Source organism: Nelusetta ayraudi, unplaced genomic scaffold (assembly GCF_046127955.1).
Source record: "Nelusetta ayraudi isolate G7.1 ecotype Tasmania unplaced genomic scaffold, CSIRO-AGI_Nayr_v1 ptg000052l, whole genome shotgun sequence".
Taxonomy (NCBI): domain Eukaryota; kingdom Metazoa; phylum Chordata; class Actinopteri; order Tetraodontiformes; family Monacanthidae; genus Nelusetta; species Nelusetta ayraudi.
This window is the reverse complement of record NW_027466102.1, coordinates 6,315,240-6,336,035: the sequence shown is the minus strand read 5'-3', so window position 1 is coordinate 6,336,035 and position 20,796 is coordinate 6,315,240. Positions and strand designations below refer to the sequence as shown.

The 20,796-nt window shown below is 42.9% G+C and overlaps 3 protein-coding genes and 2 long non-coding RNA genes across 5 annotated transcripts in view; 3 read left to right on the top strand and 2 right to left on the bottom strand.

Moving 5' to 3' along the window:
* man1a1 (mannosidase, alpha, class 1A, member 1) overlaps positions 1-10,794 on the top strand; it is a 97,194-nt gene extending 86,400 nt beyond the window's left edge. Inside the window, exons 8-12 of the mRNA XM_076037738.1 lie at positions 2,798-2,913; positions 4,639-4,858; positions 5,024-5,196; positions 5,484-5,599; positions 9,934-10,794. Of these exons, the coding sequence (XP_075893853.1) occupies positions 2,798-2,913; positions 4,639-4,858; positions 5,024-5,196; positions 5,484-5,599; positions 9,934-10,060 (752 nt within the window). The 3' untranslated portion in view covers positions 10,061-10,794. The remainder of the gene's footprint in view (positions 1-2,797; positions 2,914-4,638; positions 4,859-5,023; positions 5,197-5,483; positions 5,600-9,933) is intronic.
* Positions 10,795-11,089: 295 nt separating this feature from the next.
* On the bottom strand, positions 11,090-11,691 carry LOC142896202 (uncharacterized). The gene is made up of 2 exons (XR_012928307.1): positions 11,564-11,691; positions 11,090-11,499 (listed from the first exon to the last, which is right to left on the bottom strand). It is a non-coding gene; the product is annotated as an uncharacterized LOC142896202 (long non-coding RNA).
* LOC142896201 (uncharacterized) lies at positions 11,657-19,701 on the top strand. The gene is made up of 2 exons (XR_012928306.1): positions 11,657-12,372; positions 19,439-19,701. It is a non-coding gene; the product is annotated as an uncharacterized LOC142896201 (long non-coding RNA).
* LOC142896192 (high choriolytic enzyme 1-like) lies at positions 16,523-17,459 on the bottom strand. Its single transcript, XM_076037727.1, has one exon. It carries the CDS (start codon positions 17,442-17,444, stop codon positions 16,656-16,658), a length of 789 nt encoding a protein of 262 aa, XP_075893842.1. The 5' UTR covers positions 17,445-17,459; the 3' UTR covers positions 16,523-16,655.
* LOC142896199 (high choriolytic enzyme 1-like) lies at positions 18,296-19,265 on the top strand. Its single transcript, XM_076037739.1, has one exon. It carries the CDS (start codon positions 18,344-18,346, stop codon positions 19,130-19,132), a length of 789 nt encoding a protein of 262 aa, XP_075893854.1. The 5' UTR covers positions 18,296-18,343; the 3' UTR covers positions 19,133-19,265.
* Positions 19,702-20,796: the final 1,095 nt, after the last annotated feature.

The following is a 20,796-nucleotide window of genomic DNA, read 5'->3' as shown; positions in this document are numbered from 1 at the left end:
CAGGAAATCAAGATGTAAAGTATATAGAAAGACATGTTAAGGAGCAAAACATGTTTGTTTGTTTTGGGGTTTTTTTGTTTGTTTTTTTCACTGCAGTTGCACGGCATGCAAATCAAAACAAATAGCTTTCACGTTCGCCCGCCTACGGTCTTGCACACGAAGCACCAAACACCCACAGAGCTAGCAAGAACGAGCTGGACAGGCTAACATTTGCCTACCAAAAAAAAAAATATGAAATGGAAAAATGGAAAGCAAAAGCAAAAGACAATAACTATTGTATTATATCAAATTATACACTGAATTTGAAAACTGCCGCGTACAAAATGTTATTGCAGTAGGGCTATTTGATTTGAATACACCAGGACCGAACATTTCCAGACTTGAATAATTGCAACAAATCATATCACACAAATAGCAGCATACTTTAGTTGGGAACATTTGATGGTGATGTCAGGCTGAATAAAATGAGTTCCATTTTAAATACAAAGCTCCGCTACTTCGTATCTCATTTCACCTTTTGACGGTTGCAAGTGTGTGTGAGCCAATTACTGTTTTGTTCTCCTTTTGGCTTTTTTTCTCATGAAATTAAGGGAGATTTCTGATGATGGGTACCAAATCAGACACTTTTAAAATGGGCATATTTTGAACTTGTTTTTTATGATGTTGCATTTTGAACCGTTGATGTGTTTCAGAGCTCGTTAGTGTCTTGCCTGGTGCTGTTTTTTCATGTTAACCCAGGTTGTCTTTGGATGCCTCTTAATATCAGCGATGATTAAGTGGGGAGTTACGCCTCTCCTCTACTTACTTTCATCATCCGAATTACGGAGCCGTTGAAAGCATTTCCGGCATTATACTTCTCGACATTTAGCTGACAGCCTGAACTAAACACAGGATTTTTTTATTTTATTTTATGCAGATTGTGACAAATTTAATTAGAATATCTGACAAGAAACAGTAAACTGTAAAAGAAAGTACAGCCAAGTTTGTGTGTGTGTGTGTGTGTGTGTGTGTGTGTGTGTGTGTGTGTGTGTGTGTGTGTGTGTGTGTGTGTGTGTGTGTGTGTGTGTGTGTGTGTGTCTGTGAATTTATGCAATTGAGATGGGGTTTCTTGAATAAATAAGGCCCAGAGTTTGTATCCTCATTTTTGGCGGAAGAAAATGTATTTGCAGCAGAGACTTTTTTTCTGAAATGTTAAGTACTTCATACAATTATCATGTCCTCATGTATCATACAGTACTGTGAAATTAGAAGTCATGTGCAGGTAGAACTCTTGAAAACATCAACACGTCTCTACGGATTGCTTATGTCCTTGAATGAATAATTTGTCACTTGTGCTCACTTCCTGTACGTCCCCACCTCAATTCTGCTGAAATTTTGAAAAGGGCCAAAAGCGCTGTGATCCCCTTATCGGATTGAAACCCAACCGTTCTCCCCGCTAGCCTTGCTCTCATCTGAAGATGATCACAGCTGACATTTAATCTCTGCGCTCCGCAAACAGGGCCGGACACGTTAATGACACATGCATATGGATGAGCCTTCACTGACAATCAGCAGTGCAAATACAATGAGCGCTGCTCGGCTAGCTTCGGGCCCAGCCCAGCCCAACCGTCGCTCACTTTGTCTCACACGCGTACATTTTATGAACCTTCTCCTTCTCGAGATGTCACAAACTCCCATTTACTCTCTTCTCACCTAATGCACCCCAAACTTTTAAGAAGAAACAGCGATATCGAGTGGGCACGTTTTAAGATTGCAGCGTTCTTTCACTTAAGTCCGTAACTTGCCTCTCCCAGCTTGCCAGTGAACTACTGTGGCTCGCAAGCATAAACCTGGATACCTCGTCGACCTTCTTCTTCGTTGGTTTATTTGAAGACTCAAGCGTTCACCCTAAATATGAAACAGGCTGTCAGATAGCTGGATTGTTCACACCAGGCTTCCTTAGAAATATAGCAGTGCAAAATGGCAATTGGGAGCAAAACTCTTGCTCTATGTATATAGTTTTATTTAAATGCGTTTGTAGCTATCAAATATGCGTTGATAGCTGGAAGTACAAACATTATTTTGACTTCATCTCGTCGAAATGGAAGAATATTGTGTTTTGTTGTACATTATGTGCAGGACACAAGATGTCTCAACTGTTACTTTATCTTTTTTTAAATAAAGTAATTAAAGAAGTAATTAGATTACTTTTTTAAATGAGTAATCTGTTATCAGTAGTTTGATTACTTTTATGCAGTAATCCCAACAAGACTGTTGGAATATTGGAACTGTTCTCAGGGTAGGAAAACCATAATACTTTTATTGTGCTGTGATTATATACCAATGTTTTTATGGGCTGTATGATGAAGCGTTTATCAATATAGAAATCATAAACAAATTTCACACACTAGACCTTTAGGAAACTTTTACCAAACCTTTATTTATATGTTCATCTTATTTTATCGGGAGAAATATAATCACATAGATTGTAAAATGCCCTTGTTCTCTATGTGAGCCATTGGTCCCCACCAGTGTGATGTTGAAAAGAGCACAGGTCCCTGGTTAGCTCTTAAAAACATGAACACACACACACACACACACACACACACACACACACACACACACACACACACACACACACACACAAATGCTATTCGGCATCATTCAGACTGTGCAGCTATGTTCTTTGATATTATGCACATATATCTCGCACCCCACGTCCACCCCCACCTCGTCATGTGTGGATGATCTATGGATAGTCCAGCCATTGTAACCTTGTTGCTGCGTGTTCTAATCTTTGTTTACGTGTGCGCTGCAGATCACGTGTCAGTGGGTGGCCTTGGTGACAGCTTCTATGAGTACCTGCTCAAGGCCTGGCTGATGTCCGACAAGACGGACGAGGAAGCCAAGAAGATGTACTACGACGCCCTACAGGTAATGCTGGCGAGTACACATGTTTACAACGTGCACAGGTCTCTTTAGCGAGGGGCCGCCTGTAACCTTGGGTTGAATAATTCAACCAGTCACGAGAGACTCCGCGGAGGAGACCCTCTGAACGTGATGCGAATGCCTGTTGATCTTCGCGGATTCCTCCACAGGGTTTTGCCGTCCATATGCACTTTAGAAGTAAACGTGAATAACTGTTGTAACACAAATTTGCCTTCAAATTTCAAAAAGAGTTTTTGAATATTTTTACTAAGGTCGGGACATAACAACCTTTATTCGCTAATTAACGCTCAAAAAAGACGCCGTTTACAAAAAGGGGCGGAAAGATAGATTGCATTTTATTTTATGCTGTGGACAACACGGAACGTTTGCACGAGTTTCCGGCAATACGGATTATCGCGACGCACTGGGTGGCGTCAGACGAGCGGAAGTCGTCGTTGTAGTAGTTGGGACGAGTTACCTGCGGCAACAACAAACGTGATGGATGACAACGGTAGCGTCGTCTTGCTAAGCCCTGCGGATGTGAAATTTACAATTTAAAAATAACTGCGGCACAACGAGTTTGCGTTCCTCCGCAGTTATTCAAGCCTCCGGTACCACCTGAATGCTAAACACGTAGCGGCTAGTACGAGCACCGGAGCTAACAAGAACGTCAGAGCGCCAAATAAACCAAGCACAGTCGCCAACCAGATGTTGCAAAATAATTCACATTATCTACTCAAGTAAAAGTGCAGGTACTTGTTAAGAAAAAAAAAACACATCAAGTAAAAGTACTGATTCAACTCCCTTACTCATAGTACTGGAGTTCTGAAATGTTTGAATAAAACGTTTTTGGGCTATAAAAGAAACAATACATTTGAATAGAATTTGCTCATGCTACGTCGTATAGGGAGAAGTAGAACGTTAAGTTAAGTTTAAGATATGCCGTATAACTAACTGCTAATTAGCCAAGACTAGTTAGGGTTTATAACAATAAAGGTAAACCAGGTGATTTTGTAAAAGTGTTTTTTGGAATATTTTCTGTATTTCACCTCCAACGGCAAAATAACAGGGGGTTTCGCTGCTAATCCTTCGTGTTCAATTCAATCCTCGGCAAGCGTTTGAGCAGATGGGAAGGTGATGTCATAGACTTAAGGGACTTGTTTTTGTTTTTTTTTTGGAAGAAGAAGAAGAAGAAAGACATGGGTGAAATAAATCTTGGGTCAATCTACAACAAAATCCTGTCAATGTCATAAGGGACAAAATACATGCGCAAGGATTTTCTTTTTCAAAGTTGTGGTCTGACGCAGTAGTTTCAGCCGGTGAAAGTAGATTTTCTGAAGTTACAAACAGATAGAGGTGTGTGCGTGTGCGTGTACATATATATATATTTATGCATGGACCTTCCAGTTCTTGTACCACTTGTTCATCCTAATCTGGTTCTTCCTTTCCAGCAATAATGACATGGTTCCCACAGAGGGAAGGCATTACAATCTTGATCTTGCTACCTGATATTGTAATCTGACATTTAGTTTACATAGAGGATGAAAAATCCACTGGAAATTTGTATTAAAAACAAACAAACAAAAAAAAACTCTTTGACGCCCCTTAAAAATGGATTTACAGCTCATAGTGTCAGACACTTTTTCTTCCTCCAGTGTTCGCCTCGAGTGCAAGCGAAAAAAATAAATGAATAAATAACTTTCAAATGTTGTCCTGCTCTTTGTCCCTCAGGCAATTGAAACCAACCTGGTGAGGAAGTCAAGCAGCGGGCTAACCTATATAGCCGAGTGGAAAGGGGGTCTCCTGGAGCACAAGATGGGTCACCTGACCTGCTTCGCCGGCGGTATGATTGCGCTGGGTGCCGACGGGGCACCAAACGAGAAGACGGGCCACCAGATGGAGGAGGCAGCCGAGATCGCCCGCACCTGCCACGAATCTTACGCAAGGACTGGTAAATCTGCACCTACAGTTGTAAAGTTTAATCCGTAGAACCACAAAGTTCCCGCGTCAATGTGGATAAAAAAAACTTTTTTTTTTTTTTTTTTTTAAGTAACGGCTGTCAATTTTCATTTTCCTGCATCTTTTTTTTTTTCTTTGCACTCTGTGTCACTCCTAGCGTTGAAGCTGGGTCCCGAGGCATTCCGCTTCGACGGCGGGGTTGAGGCTATTGCCACTCGGCAGAATGAGAAGTACTTCATCCTTCGTCCTGAGGTCATCGAGACCTACATGTACATGTGGAGGTTGACCCACGACCCCAAGTACCAAGAGTGGGGCTGGGAAGCTGTGCAGGTAAAGCTCTGAAAATTGAAATTCTGACGGGGAAGAAAGAAATCCAACCCGTGCTTCCTTCTCGACATGAAATGTGATCAAAGTGAATATGGGCCTTTTTTTTCTTTCTTTCTTCCTTCCTTTCTTTTTTTTTTTTTTCAAATCTGCACCAAACAGCAGAAGGTTAATTTATTTAAATGAGGGTTTTTAACATTTCAGTGACATAAAGAGTGTGATTGATGTTGCAGGTCGACAAAAGTCTTTCACTCGCTCAGTTCCCCGCCTCTCCTTTTCCCTTTTTCGTCAAGGCTCTGGAGCAGCACTGCAAAGTAGAGGGAGGTTACAGCGGCATCAGAGACGTTTACGCCCAGAGTCCAGGCCACGATGACGTGCAGCAGAGCTTCTACCTGGCGGAGACGCTCAAGTAAGATGCGCTAAATGAAATGTCCTTGCCCTCACGAAACCCCCCCCCCCTTTTGTGCTTGCAGGCAGATCCATTTCTCCACGGTCATCGACAAACAATGAGACATTTTGAATAGTAAAAGATACAATGAAGAACAGAGATCATTTGGGAATATCTATATTCCCAAATGATCTGGAAATATATATATGTGTTTGCAAATCCTTTGCTAGAAACCAGGATCAGCTCCCTTGAGATCAATTAGCCTTTATTAATCGGCTCAAATATTTAAAAGAGATAAAAGAAATACTTCTCTGATATATTGCCATACACTGTGGTCAGGACAGTCACTGTGTTTACACAAAACGTAACTCAAACTCAAACGTAACAACTCATTCATTTATATGTACCAGAGTTCGGCGAGCCGGTCTGCGCATGCGTTGCACTTGCAACGAAAGAATTTGACCCGGAAATCATACAACTTAAATAGAATCAGAAGAGGGAGTTAATCACAGTTAATCGCGGTTAATCAGCAGGCAAAGGTTTAAATATTTAGGAATTCCTGGTTGAATCAATCCAAACAAATGAATAGATGGATTGTTGTTGGTCAGAAGTACTTGGACAGCGACGAGTGGTCCAAATGACCTTGTGGCCTTGCGACAACCTTAGAGTGACTCCCGCATGTGTATAAACTTACTGAGTGCTTGCGATAAAAATAAAGAAAAGCCTGTGCGTTTACGTAGACTGATTCACTGTAAAACATTCGATAATTAGAAATAAAAACCACGTAAGAAAGAGCAACTGTTCAGTTTCAGAACAGATGGCAAAGTTTTAATTGTTGTTTTTTTTCTCTTAAACTGGTTAAATGCCTCACAGAGAACTAAAAATAAATAAATAAATAAATAAATAAATAAAAATAAAGCACCGCAGGCAGCTGTTAGTCCACAGTTCCCCTGAATATTCCTCACTTAACTGTCCTCCTGTGCCCCCTCGGAGTGCGCACATGTTAATGTGTCAGAAGAGCCACAAATGGCCTTTTAAATGTGCCATCGGCCACACGGTGTGACGTCTGGTGGTTAATTGGGCCTTCGCTGTGAGGCGGCCCTCCAACTGTGTTCGGGAGGGACAGTCTGTTGCAAAGCATCGAAGGGAGACCTCCCCCCCCCCCCCCAACAACTACAGCTCAGCCGATGTGAAGCGCTGCGTCGCTGCGATTCGTTCCTTGTCCGACACTCGGGGAAAAGACACGCGTGTCATTTTGAAATAGAAAAAACGGGCAGCATTTGCACCAAGTTGTTATTGTCAATTTCACAGCGCAGTGGATCAAAAGGGAACAAAATAAAAGTTGCGGGGCTGAGGTTTGTTTTCCGTGAGCCCCGAAATCCCAGAGACAAGCACTCAAGCACTGGAACAAATGGAATAAGTGGGAGATTCAAACAGGCACAGAAATGAGAGAATTAGCTGGTGAAGGAAAGCAGGAAGGAACCACAGTCACTCAATGGAAGTCTATCTGTATGTGGCATCATCATACAACCTGGACGCAAATAAAAGCTGCTCACCAGTTAAAATAATTAATTATTGTATATTTTTACTGCAAATTCAAAGCGACGGCTCTGCTTTTTTTTTCTTCTTCTTCTTCCTTTGTCCTTGCTATCTGTTAGCCTCTAGCAATATTCAAAGCAAAAATTCAGGGTTTTCTTGTCAGTAAGTGCAAAGTGGTTTTTCGTCAAAATAAACTGGCCCAAAAGAAATTAAGAGAAAAATTACATGTTTTGTCGAGCTTGTCGCCAAAATAAACTCACCTTGTCGTCCTCTCAATTTCCTCGACTGTCCTTGTCATTTTTTTTTACTGCCTCACCTGCATCTGCCGTCCCTGCGCCTTTCATCGCGTCGTCTGCCTGCTGCCATTTTATTTTCGCCGCGCACCAGACTGCTGCCGACAGGAAGTCAAGGTTAGCCGAACAGCTGATGGAAACAGTGTGCAATCCTGTACAGTTCTTTTTTTTTTTTTTTTGTAATTAATTTATTTTATTTTATTTTATGGGCAGTAAATTTCAACAAGGACCAGCTCGGCATCTGATTACTCGTCACACTCGATGCAGGTGACCAAAAATGAATAGATATTAAAGTAAAAACTGTTAGCATCATGCTAACAGTTGAGGGGTGTCAGATCTGGTGAGTTCTTTTAAAGTGCTTATATTCTACCCATTTTAAAATGTGTTTTTCATTCTGCACTCTACCTGAGCAGCCTGATGTGATTGTTTAGTAGATGAGAATTTAGCCTTCTGTTTACAGCTTCCTTAAAAAAAAATTAAATAAAAAAGAGACAATTCTTAACAAGAAAGGAAAAGCAGCACGGAAGGATCTCGTAGTGGCCTCACACAGAATACAGGGGGGAAATATGTGAGTGCAGCGGAGCAGCAGCCTGGACAGGAACACAATGACGCCACATCGTATCTGCGATATCGGCGGCGGACCTCACGGAATCACCGAAAGTATCAATCCATTTAGCCGCACGCCCATCAGTCTAATCCTCCTAATGTTCCTCCGGGAACCTGGCACCCGAGCGCGGCCGCTTTCAGCATTCATCTCCTCGGCTGCGGCCAAGGACGTGGCTGCACTTCGCGCCGCCTTCAATCACTCACCGCTCTCTTGCCAAGGAGCACCGAGACGCGAGGCCGAGGCGGCGGCCGCCACTCCCGCTTAAATCAATCGTTCTGATCAGCGGACACCTCACCTAAGCACTGGTTCTCCCGTCGGGGCGAAATCTTAAGAAAGTCCCGACTGCCCTTGCCCGTCTTGCCGCGCCATTTTATTTAGAATACTGTCTGAAAACGAACAACAACAAAAAAAACAACCCACAGCCTTTAACCGCTTTGTTTCAGCCATTTTTGCAGCATCCGGCCACTTTATTCTGGGCAAACTGCTGAGAGATGTTTCATGTGTGTGCAGTAAAAACAGGAAAAAGGGGATGAATCTAGCAGACAAATAACAGTCACAGTCAAGTCAGTCTTTTCTTCATGTCTATTTCTCCTTTTGGATCTGTCACTGCTGTGTCGTCTGTATTTGTCTTTGCATCTGTAATTTAAGTCTGGACATGTAAACTTACCCACGTATTACTAGAGGACGCATTGTTGGACTAATACTGCACGTCTGGGTTGGGTTTTTGGGTTTTTTTGCTCTGTCCCTCCCCTGGCAGCTCAGCAGTTGGTTTCCTTCTGGTGGCAGTTCATGTTTCTCATGGGTGTGGCAGCATTGTGGTTAAACAGCTGCTGGGTTGGACAGAAAGTGCGTGTGTGTGTGTGTGTGTGTCTGATGGTGACAGTAAAACACACCAAAGCACTGAAAACTTCACACTTTTTATGTGGTGTCAAAGACAACAATAGCCAGCTCAATGTATCAATATTTAGATTTGTGTAAACGAAATAGAATGCTGTCTTGTAAACAATAGCTGTGAAATGGTTTCATGTTTTAATGCTCTACAAAACGTAAATACTAAAATAGCTTGTTTAAGCTCAAGCAAGTCACAATATTATTCTCAGTTAAGCTTCATATTATTGTTGTTGTTGCTGTCATCGTCATCATTGCGATTAATCAAAATAATCATTATCACAATTATAATAAATTAAGCTCAAAGTAAAATTCTGTGCTTGACATCTGCAGCTGCAGTTTGCCTGCTTGGGGCTAAATCAGCTACTAGATCTCACCAGTACAGAGCTACAGAGCCGTCACGACCTCCAACATGCTTTCAATGGGGGATCGGTGCGAAGGCCTCTCCAGTCACACAATAATTCCACACACTGAAGTTACTTCATTGCTCATACCCCATAAACCAACACATTTGTGTGGTTTTTGCCCGTAACTAATCACTGCCGATGTTTGAGGGCACGTTCACACCAGCCAAGCATCGTCCGGTCAAACCGAAACCCTGAAGCGGTTTACTCTCTGGGTGCCGTTGGTTCGGGTCTGTGTGAGCGCTTGCCGAAGTCTCTGATGTGGACTAATTAACAGCGCCACAGTGAGGTGAACTCTGGAGCAGTTTGTTTCTGATGCGAACCCCGTCTGCACCAATCACAGGAAGCCATTTACCTCGGCCAAAGAAAGCAAGCCACGGTATGCCCAATCCGCAGGCTTACCAGGCCTTTGTAAGGACTGCTTCACGATTGCAAGAGTATTTGTTGTCCATCTGTGACCAAATACCCGAACAACGAGGTTTCCGGTCACATGACCGTACAATTCGTGGACCGATGTGAGTTTAGCATACGTGAATCTTGGGTTGATTCGAACCAAGAAACCGGCCTTTAGCCGTGAACCCGACCAATAACGCCTCCGCTTGTGTTCCCCCTCCCCCTTCTCAGGTATCTCTACCTGCTCTTCTCCGACGACGACCACCTGCCATTCGAGCACTGGGTCTTCAACACCGAGGCTCACCCCCTGCCCGTCATCAGGAAAGACCTGACAGACCGACCCAACGAAGTGGAGTAGGAAACCACCCACCAGCTGTCCCGGAGCTGGAGCTAGTGCAACCACCTCTGAACCTGTGAACCTGAGCCTCCCGGTTTTGGTCCATTAACGAGGAAAGACAGCCTCCAGATTGTATTTTGATTTTTAGATGGGATCCAAAAGGGATTCTGACCCTAGTGGGGCTGAGTTTTTTTTCTTTTTGTTTTTGTTTTTTGCTATAGAATCCTTTTCAATTTTTCTTCCCCCCCCCACCCCCCCGCTTCATTTTTCAGTTCAGTTAAATCAACAGATCGGTTCCATATAACCCCAGAACTCAACGATATTGTCAGAGAGCTGTTGTAAATTCAAAGCGTTCTTTCTTCTCAGAGTGCTCTCCAATCATCATGTGTCAATCAGGACACGGACGCGGCAGTTCTCTTTAGCCACCTAGAGAGGGGACCTCCTGAGCAAGAGCGGTGGTGACCAAATCGCTGAGTTTTGTCGTCTGTAGCTGCTCGGCGTGACGGAGGACACGGGTGGACTCCTCGTCCCGCTCACCCTCCGTGCTGTGGACACCTTGGACCCGAGCTTCAGTCCTCCTGACTCCGGGACACACCTTCTCCCGTCCCCCTCCCAACAGCTTCTTCTGCGCTGCTTCAGTATCTGAACAGAACAACGGTCTGTCCCGTACCGACGACATCGACGGCAACTCTCACATCGTCGACAGAAATCGAACGTTTGCTTTGAGAAGAACTTGTTTGTCTTTGTAAGATTGGGGGGAAAAAAAAGAAAAAAAAAAAAAGATGCAGCACTTCTCTTTCCCCTCGACTGTCCCACGGTTATCGCTGAAGCTCTGCTGTGATCATCTCATCCATTCTGAACTCTTCTGAGTTTGGTGTTGTCGAGACAAGCAATCGCACCAGCTCGCTGCCTGCCACTGCTGTCGCTTCGTCACCTGTCACATGGACGCGGAGCCGAATCCCGGATTGTTTCACGAGGGGATCGTCGGCTCTTCTCGCATGTTGGATTTTCCGCCATCTGTCGGGGGTTTTGACCGATACGTTTTTGACCGGTGCGACACACGTGGACACCCCAGCTATTGACGACGCAGCCTGATTTTTCTGTGGGAAGCAGAAGGAGTTTTGGAATCATTAATGTTCGGACAAACGTATACTTACCTTAAACGCTGAGGACCAAACACGAGATTTACAATTTCATCCGGTCTTTCCAGTTTCTGAAGACGTTCACTATCGCTATATTTACGTCCATCCCGCACTTGGTCTGAGCGACGTCGGGTGGTGACCCCCACCCTGATCTGTAAACCGGCAAACCCCCCCCCCAACCCCAAACCCCCACCCTTTGTCCTCCTCCCACGGCTGTACCGCTTCCTCTCGTCTCACTCAGTCCTGCACTTCCTGTGAGAACGGCTGAGTCGTCTTTTCTCCTCTATGAGGGGTTGCAACTTCGCCGTCATCTTTCACCTTCTCACACACACACACACACACACACACACACACACACACACACACACACACACACACACACACACACACACACACACACACACACACACACGCGCGCGCGCCTGTGTATAAGAAGCCATACTGATTCTATACAGCTTTACCATCCCGTTGACGAGACTTACGTCAACACCCCCGCTCACCGGCGTGGGGGGGGGGGCCCGTCGCTTCGGTCGGAGCGAAACTCATTATTTAGTGGGATTTTTATGGTATTGGTTTCTCCTGACACCGCGCACGCACAACTGTAGCCAGGCGGGGATCCAGTTGTAGTCTTCAACCCAGTGCCTTTGCCGTAGAGGGAGGGAGGGAGGGAGGAGTGGAATCGAGCAGCTCACGCCAACACAACAGACGAGTAGCAGAGCTTCGAGAGAAGCTCTTAACCAAAAAAAAAAAAGAGACCAAAATTGGAGCCAGACTGATGATTCCGACTTGTTCCTCTCGATTTAACGTCAGATGCAGTTTGAAGTTTTCTCTCTATTTCAATGTGCGAATGCCCCAGAGCTGATATATTTTCTTCATCGGCGCCACCACAGAGCCCTCCGTCAGTCTGCGTCTGTTGGCGCGAATGCCAAAACCACCGGGTTTTTTTCTGAGATCAGAGTGCCATCTAGTGGTGAGATCTCGTTGTTGCGGCGCGATTTGGATTTGGCTCGTAGTGGCGTTTGGAGTAGAGAAATTCTTTTCTTTAAAAAAAATAATAAAATAAATAAATAAATAATATTATATTCCTGCAGGAAATCAGATCAAACATGGACCGAAGTCCCCAGATAATATCTTCAGAAGTGTCAGTGGCAGCAGCTGGTGACTGAGAGCCGCTGTCATCATCTGAAGCAGGTGTTGCTGAGTCTCATCTCATATTGTGACTCAAAGGTTTTGGGATAACAACTCTGCCCACACTCGGCTCTCGCAGCCACATTTGATGGCATCATCAGAAACTTCAGACACAATTGTAATCCTTTTGTTTAGTTCAGTTGGGTTTGTTTTTGTTTTGTTGGTTTTTTTTTTTTGTTTGTTTTAAATGTGCAATTAAAACATAAAGCAGCATCTTGTGCTTTGGATCTAAACCCTTCCAAAAAAAAATATCACATTCCTCCCAGCCCAGGTTTTGTAGGCTTGTCATACAATATTCTGTATAGGCGAACATCCCTTGTTTTGGAAACATTTCCCTGTGGCTATTTAAAAGCTCAAAATAATTCAAAAATAAGTAAATAAATGTAAAAAGTTTTTTTTTTTTTTTTTTTGTATCTTATCTTATCTTGTTTTTTTTTCCAAAAACTTTTCAAAAACAATATCCTTCCTCCTTTGAAGCATTTCAAGTAGGAAGCTTGAACAGGCTCATTATCAACCCTGTAAAACTTTAAAATCTTGATCAGTTCATCAGAGTTGTCTTGTTTCTGGCTTTGGACTCCAGCTTTTTGCCTGTCGGACGAATGCAATTACTTCTTGGGTATCTGGGGGGGGCGGTTAGTCGGCAGCGCGTTTGTGTAATTGTCGAGTTCTGGTATTCGTGGTGGGGGGGTTCTGCTTTTCGCATACCGACATTGGCAACGGAGCTTCTCATTTGTAACACGTGAAACGACCGCAGCCAAATCTTCTTACTTGTATGACCAACATATCAACTCCTGTTTGGGTCCCTATTGGCTGTTGACCTGCGAGACATTCCTCCGTGGCCCTCACGCCGCTGTGTCTATTCCATTTGCCGGCCCGGGTTGCGTTTGACTGTCACGTGAACGTGCGTTGGGTAATGGCTGATTTCATTTTTTTTTTTTTTTTTGTATTTCATGTTATTTCTGACTGTGTTAATTTATTCTGTAGTCGTGAACGTAGAATCCTGCGGGTGGGTGAGATGGTGGGGAGGGGTTATTAGTCTTGCGAGCGGGACTCCTTGCGGGGTTAACAGCTTTGTGACTTGAGCCGAGGGAATCTCTTCACCAAATTGAAAGACACCCTGAGCAATTGGAAGAATCTCAAGGGTGACCGACGGGACCGTTCAGCCCAAACAACCAAATGAATGTACCATCCAAATGTGAAGTGAAGAATGTTTTCGTTTCGGCGCGTTTGTTGCTATGCCAGCTTGTCTGTGATTTAGTTGTTGGTGTTTGTTTGTGTTTTGTTTTTTGTTTTTTTGTTTGCTTGTTTCTCTCACATCTTATAAGCACAAAGCTGGAAGCAACGTGCGCAAATGAAATCACGAGGCAACAGGAAAATGGCGGTCCGTTAGCGTTCCCGAAGCGTCGACGAGCGAAGTGATCCAAATTTGGTGTGTGCCAACGAGTTAGGTGGGCATTGTTTCGGGGATTTCTATTTAAATCATTATTATCTTTTTTTTTTTTTTTTTTTTAAAGAGTTTTTGTCAAGTGCGAACTTTTTTTGCAAAGTGTATAAACACTGAGTACAAAACTAAGAAAAACTAAGCCGATTATGATAGAGCTCAGTGTCTCCATGTTTGACACTAACTGCTGATCAGGGCTTCACACTATCACTTGAGTTCAGTTAATTTTCTGCTCAGCCATAATCAAAATATCACAGACTAAACGGCTGTGGTTACCTCTATTGCAGGGTTGAAGGATAGCGATTGGTAACCTGCTATTGGGGGGGGGGGGAATCCCAACTTTATGTAATTAGAAACGCTTTTTTTTCACTCTTGCAACCATATAAATATTGCCTATTTATGTGATTTATAATCATGCTCCTATCTGTTTGGATCGTATTACAATGACTTTAGTAATGGCAGGGGTTATATTAATTATTATTAATAATTATTTTCTGTATTTATGGTGGTGTGGGTTGAATTATTATTATTATTTTTTTTTTTTTTTGAAAGATGTTCTCATGGATGTTTGAAACACTTAACTTCCTTCATAACTTCCTTTATTTGTTTTTGTTTTTAGGAGGTCTGTATTGTAAAGTATGATTTCTATTGTATTTTGCCAGTTATAAAACTGTGTGTGTGCTTAATGTCATGCAATTTATAATTTAGACGTTGTAAGGGCCAAAAAAAAAAATTAAAAAATGGGGGGGTGGGATTTACATTTTCCGAAAAGAAGTATGAATATTTTGACAATTTGATCTCTCATCTATACCCCTAAAATTACCTTTTTTGTTGTTGTTGTTTTTTGTGTTTTTCCATGCTATTATAGCTTCACACAGTTGGTCAGAAAATTACCTAAGCTTTTTTTTTTTGTTAGTTTGCTTGTCTATTTCTGGGGGTCTTTTTTTTTTTCTTTCCAATTCTGTGACTGTCTTCGCCACTCTTGACTCGTCCCTGACTCAGATCATCTGTATTTTTAGAGTGGTTGCCACCATCCTTGAAAAGGTTTCTATGTGTGAGAGTATGTCTACAAATGTTGCTGATAATCATTCCACTGCACATTGTTTACTTTGAGATTGTACGGAATATTTTCATTTTTGTGGGGAAAATCTGTATTATGGTGTTAATATTATTGAAAAATGTATATATTCCGTCACGGGAGATGAGCCGGTCTACATTTATATAAGATTCTGCTGAGTTTATGGATCCAAATGTTATTAATAAGCAGCAGACTTTTTAATAAACTATATTTGTTACACTTCGATTGTGAATAAGAAAAATCTTTTAATAAATTGTGTTTTTGATCTAGTCTGACCTTTCTTTCAATTACGTGAGTCATGTGGTGAGTCAAAATTGGCAGAGTCTCAAAGGATAAGCACATAGAAAGTCATTTTATATCACAATTAATTGTCAATATCATTATTTTTTATTCATTTATTTTAAAGGTTCAAACGTTTTCATCTATTCTTTATGCACATAGTGGGGGGGGGGGGTTCTATACAATGCAGGAGTATATTCAGAAAGGTGTGCTATTAATTTCTGCACACTCAATACTTGGTCAAATCACAAGTCATTGCATCAGTGGAGGCAACCTCAATTCCATCTTCTGGCTCCACAAAGGATAGGGTGCAGTGAAGCCGGTGGCTTGGCAAAATCAACGCACAGTAATAACATTCTATGTATAATTAGTTATTAAATACTTTTGGCACTGTTATAAAGTGGAAGGAAAGAAAGTTTATTAACACCCAGTTGGAGGTCTGTTATTTCAGTTTCTTCTGTCCTAAGCTTAAGTGTGTAATATTTGGAGATGTTGACGAACAAACAGCGACATCATGTGGTTACATTTTAGACTTTCACTCTCCCTTTCCCTCCTGACCTTGCCAGTGATCTACAGTGGCCTGCGCAGTGCGCACCCAAAACTGCTACCTCGTCCACATTATTAGTTGATTTATTTATATAATTATGAAATGCCAGTGGCCATCAATGCCAAGCTAGGCCTTCTCTGCTGGCCTAGACATACTTAAAAAAGTATGTTTTATCGTAAATATAATAATAAAGTTGTTCTCCATTGTCTGTTCTTTTTACATTGTATAATATCCACTTGGTTGTCCTGTTTCCATTGTTAGTTAGTAGTAAATTATGTTTGTGCTTTTATTCAATCATATTTGAGCTAGCTTGTCTTGTCAGGTTGGATTTGACATTGCAGTCTTCTGTGTGCTAGAAGTGAATGTACTAAAGATGAATTTGCTGCAATTTTTCTGAAAAAAAATTAGTCATCGAACACATGATGAAAATAATTAAGCAAACTTTTAAAACACAAAACTCCACACTACTGTCACTTCTACGCATCATCAGGTTGATTTTAGGGCATTTGTTGTACAGCTCTGCAACCCAACAATGGCGTGGGAAAGTCAGACTCGATCTCAGGACAATAACAGGAAAATTCTCTTTTCTATAGAAATGGTGAATGGTGGAATCCTTTGAACATTTTCTTCACATGCAGGACTGGGACCAATAGCATTACGGGGTTTGGGAGACAGCAGGTCTCATTCTAAGAGGGTTCTCATCTGTGTTGCATACGGATGGATGTTGTAATCATTGAGCAAAGCTATGGCCCCTCATAGATTGATTATTTTCTTATTCATTGAAACAAACCAAACAAATGTGCCAATATTAGCTTGATAAGACGGATCTCTTTATTATTACATTTCAAGGGAACAATGCTTTGGTAGGACAGGAAAAGCATCAAACAACATGATCATTAGCTTTGAAATGTAAATATCAGCATCGTTGAAAACCATTGCTTTTAGCAGCCATACAGCCGATTGATTCTCTTGAGGTCCCATTTTGACATGCGCTGCCTCTGGCCAATCCGAACGTTGCGGTTGGGAGTGATGGTCTCTCGGCCATTAATAGAGAAAGCTGTTCTCCCGTAGTGCATGATGGAGGAGTAGTCGTACGGAGTGTTGAGGTTGTTGGTCCGTCCCTTTTTGAAGTTGAACTGCATCCCAGACTTGATGGTGCCCCAGTTGATCTTGACGTACTCATCGCGGTCGCTCCTGGTGTGCTCGTGGCGGAAGCCCAGAGCGTGAATGAACTCGTGCTGGATGATGCCGTGGTGCATGCAGCCCTGCTTCTTGAGAGAGAGGTCCTGTGCGCCTCCCTGTCTGCCCAGAGAGGAGTAACATCCCTCTTTGTTCACCACTCGGATGTAGTCACGCTGGCCGTTTTTTCGTTTCTTGAAGACGATACAGGTTTTTCTTTGAAAGCCCTTCATGGCTTTCCGAATCTTTTTCTTCTCCGATGAGGAAAACTGCCTGTCAATAGTGTAAGGGATGATCACTTTGCCATTGGAACGCTTCTTCCACAGGCACCGATCGTTCCAACACATGGCATTTCTGGTTTTGTCATGCATCATGTCTCCTTCTAACAGGCTCTCATTCATGTTCTCGTTAGTGGTGAGAATCCCGGTGGTGATGTCCACAGTGTCATCTTCTTCATCTTCAAAGTCCTCTTCATCTGCATCCTCAATGGTAGGATGTGCCTGGGAGAGGCCCAGTAGGAGCAACAGCAGCAAGCTGAAGGAGGATTTCATGGTTGTGCTGGTGGAGTGGCTTCAGTGGAACAGCGGCTGTGGAGAGACTCCTTTCAGCTGGATGTCTGACTCAGTTCATTCCAGGCTTTTTATACTGTCCCACACAGGTGTGTCTACAAAAGGATTATGGGTTGTGGTCCTCACAGCAAAGCCTAAAAAACCTCTGGAGGGAGGTCTTCTCAGACCAACCCACTACGTTAACATGGTTTGTGATCTCTGCTGATTTAAAGGATGAACATATAATAACCGACTGTGTTGGACATTCTAAGCATAAACACTAAACAGCCTTCAACCAGAAAGCTAGCAGTTCCTATCGGAAAAAAATACACACGAGACCCTACTATGAGGTGGATGGAAGTACAAAATATTTAGCGTTTTGGAGCAGCTATTTCAGTTGTCACGACTGCTGTTGCCGCTGTTATAATGAGGAGACAAGGCAGCGGATGACAGTTCAGAGGCAAAGTCCGTATGTATGGGAGAGGACACGAATAAGGGATTTCTGGGACAGAGAATCGTCAGAGGAATTCACAGACAACTAAATTGTGATGTGGGCATTTTGTTGCTGGACCGTTGAAAGTTTTTCCAATAGGAACTGCTAGCTTTCTGGTTGAAGGCTGTTTCGTGTTTATGCTTAGAATGTCCAACACAGTTGGTTATTATATGTTCATCCTTTAAATCAGCAGAGATCACAAACCATGTTAACGTAGTGGGTTGGTCTGAGAAGACCTCCCTCCAGAGGTTTTTTAGGCTTTGCTGTGAGGACCACAACCCATAATCCTTTTGTAGACACACCTGTGTGGGACAGTATAAAAAGCCTGGCATGAACTGAGTCAGACATCCAGCTGAAAGGAGTCTCTCCACAGCCGCTGTTCCACTGAAGCCACTCCACCAGCACAACCATGAAATCCTCCTTCAGCTTGCTACTGTTGCTCCTACTGGGCCTCTCCCAGGCACATCCTACCATTGAGGATGCAGATGAAGAGGACTTTGAAGATGAAGAAGATGACACTGTGGACATCACCACCGGGATTCTCACCACTAACGAGAACATGAATGAGAGCCTGTTAGAAGGAGACATGATGCATGACAAAACCAGAAATGCCATGTGTTGGAACGATCGGTGCCTGTGGAAGAAGCGTTCCAATGGCAAAGTGATCATCCCTTACACTATTGACAGGCAGTTTTCCTCATCGGAGAAGAAAAAGATTCGGAAAGCCATGAAGGGCTTTCAAAGAAAAACCTGTATCGTCTTCAAGAAACGAAAAAACGGCCAGCGTGACTACATCCGAGTGGTGAACAAAGAGGGATGTTACTCCTCTCTGGGCAGACAGGGGGGCGCACAGGACCTCTCTCTCAAGAAGCAGGGCTGCATGCACCACGGCATCATCCAGCACGAGTTCATTCACGCTCTGGGCTTCCGCCACGAGCACACCAGGAGCGACCGCGATGAGTACGTCAAGATCAACTGGGGCACCATCAAGTCTGGGATGCAGTTCAACTTCAAAAAGGGACGGACCAACAACCTCAACACTCCGTACGACTACTCCTCCATCATGCACTACGGGAGAACAGCTTTCTCTATTAATGGCCGAGAGACCATCACTCCCAACCGCAACGTTCGGATTGGCCAGAGGCAGCGCATGTCAAAATGGGACCTCAAGAGAATCAATCGGCTGTATGGCTGCTAAAAGCAATGGTTTTCAACGATGCTGATATTTACATTTCAAAGCTAATGATCATGTTGTTTGATGCTTTTCCTGTCCTACCAAAGCATTGTTCCCTTGAAATGTAATAATAAAGAGATCCGTCTTATCAAGCTAATGTTGGCACATCAAAAGTCATTGCATCAGTGGAGGCAACCCCAATTCCATCTTCTGGCTCCACAAAGGATAGGCTGCAGTGAAGCCGGTGGCTTGGCAAAATCAACGCACAGTAATAACACTGTATGTATAATTAGTTATTAAATACTTTTGACACTGTTATAAAGTGGAAAGAAATGACAGAAAATCAATATCTCCAACAACAAGTCTATCAGCAGCTGGAGAATGCGTTCAAAAACCTCGTGGGTTTCAAGTGTCGGTCTTGGATCCAAGTAAACACAGTGGGGCAACACTGGCAGATGAGGAGCGAAGAAAACAAAATCCTCACTGTGAAAATTTCACACCTGACCAAGCTTTGATTTTCTAATGAAATGTGGTTTTTAGGGAGATGTTTTGCTTTCACATCTGTTTAACTGAAGACTTTGATTAAAGTGCCATCTGCACATTTGAACGTTCTAAAAAAAATTTAAAAAAATCATCAGAAAAAGAAAATGTAACCTCTTGCACACGAAGTTAATTAATGCCAAATTAAAGTTCCAGAGTGAATAAGTTTGCCTGATAAATGATTTTTATATTGTAAAGGATTAATGTCTATAAATATGTTAATTAAAGTGGATACTCGCAATTCAATAAAAGTAATTTGGTTATTCTACCCATAGAACGGTTCTTATATGTGTATAAGAATCCAACTCTAGCAAGGGTCTTGCTCCCAGTTAGCTGCACTGCAATATTTCTCAGGAAGCCTGGAGTGGACAATCCAGGCAGCTTGACAGCGTTTCGTATTTAGAGTGAACGCTCGCAGACTCAAATAAACCGGCAAAGAAGGTGGACGAGGTATCCACATTTGTGCGCACAGGTTATCGCAGTTCACTGGCCAGCTCGGGAGTGGGAGGGTGAGCGAATGAGCGCTGCAATCTAAAATCTGACCACAAGATGGCAGACTTGTACACTGTACGTTTAATAAGAGCTTCAGGATCACGTGAATGTGACTTGACAGGAAGAAAAAGCACTCCTCGAATTGGAATCTGCTGATCCGGCCGACAAGAAACTTGGTTAACCGTGTCTGAGAGTTTCAGTCAGTTAAATAAACATCCAAATATTTAATCCTGTACGATCAATGACACTGCTGCAACAACACACGATGTTCATTCTGCACACACACACACACACACACACACACACACACACACACACACACACACACACACACACACACACACACACACACACACACACACACACACACACGGTCCGGTATCTACTATAGGTTCTCGGAGGTTATGGATCAAATAGCTCTTCAATAGGGTGGAGCTTGAGAATATTCAGGAGGATTTGAAATTCTACTCTAAGACTTTACGAGCAATCAATCTGAAGATGCTAGGACTGGTGAAATGTGCTATTGTCTCCTATTAGTTTGAGTTAGAGAGATGTGCAGCAGCGGTTTTAAATCAATACTGTCATTCTGAGATTGGGTAAAATATTTACAGGAGACTTTTTTCAAGGCTTTCTTGGGCGTTTCTGATTTGTGGGAA

Coding starts and splice junctions, on each gene's coding strand:
- LOC142896192 (XM_076037727.1), bottom strand. CDS start 17,444: ATGAAATCCTCCTTCAGCTTGCTGCTGTTGCTCCTACTGGGCCTCTCC.
- LOC142896199 (XM_076037739.1), top strand. CDS start 18,344: ATGAAATCCTCCTTCAGCTTGCTACTGTTGCTCCTACTGGGCCTCTCC.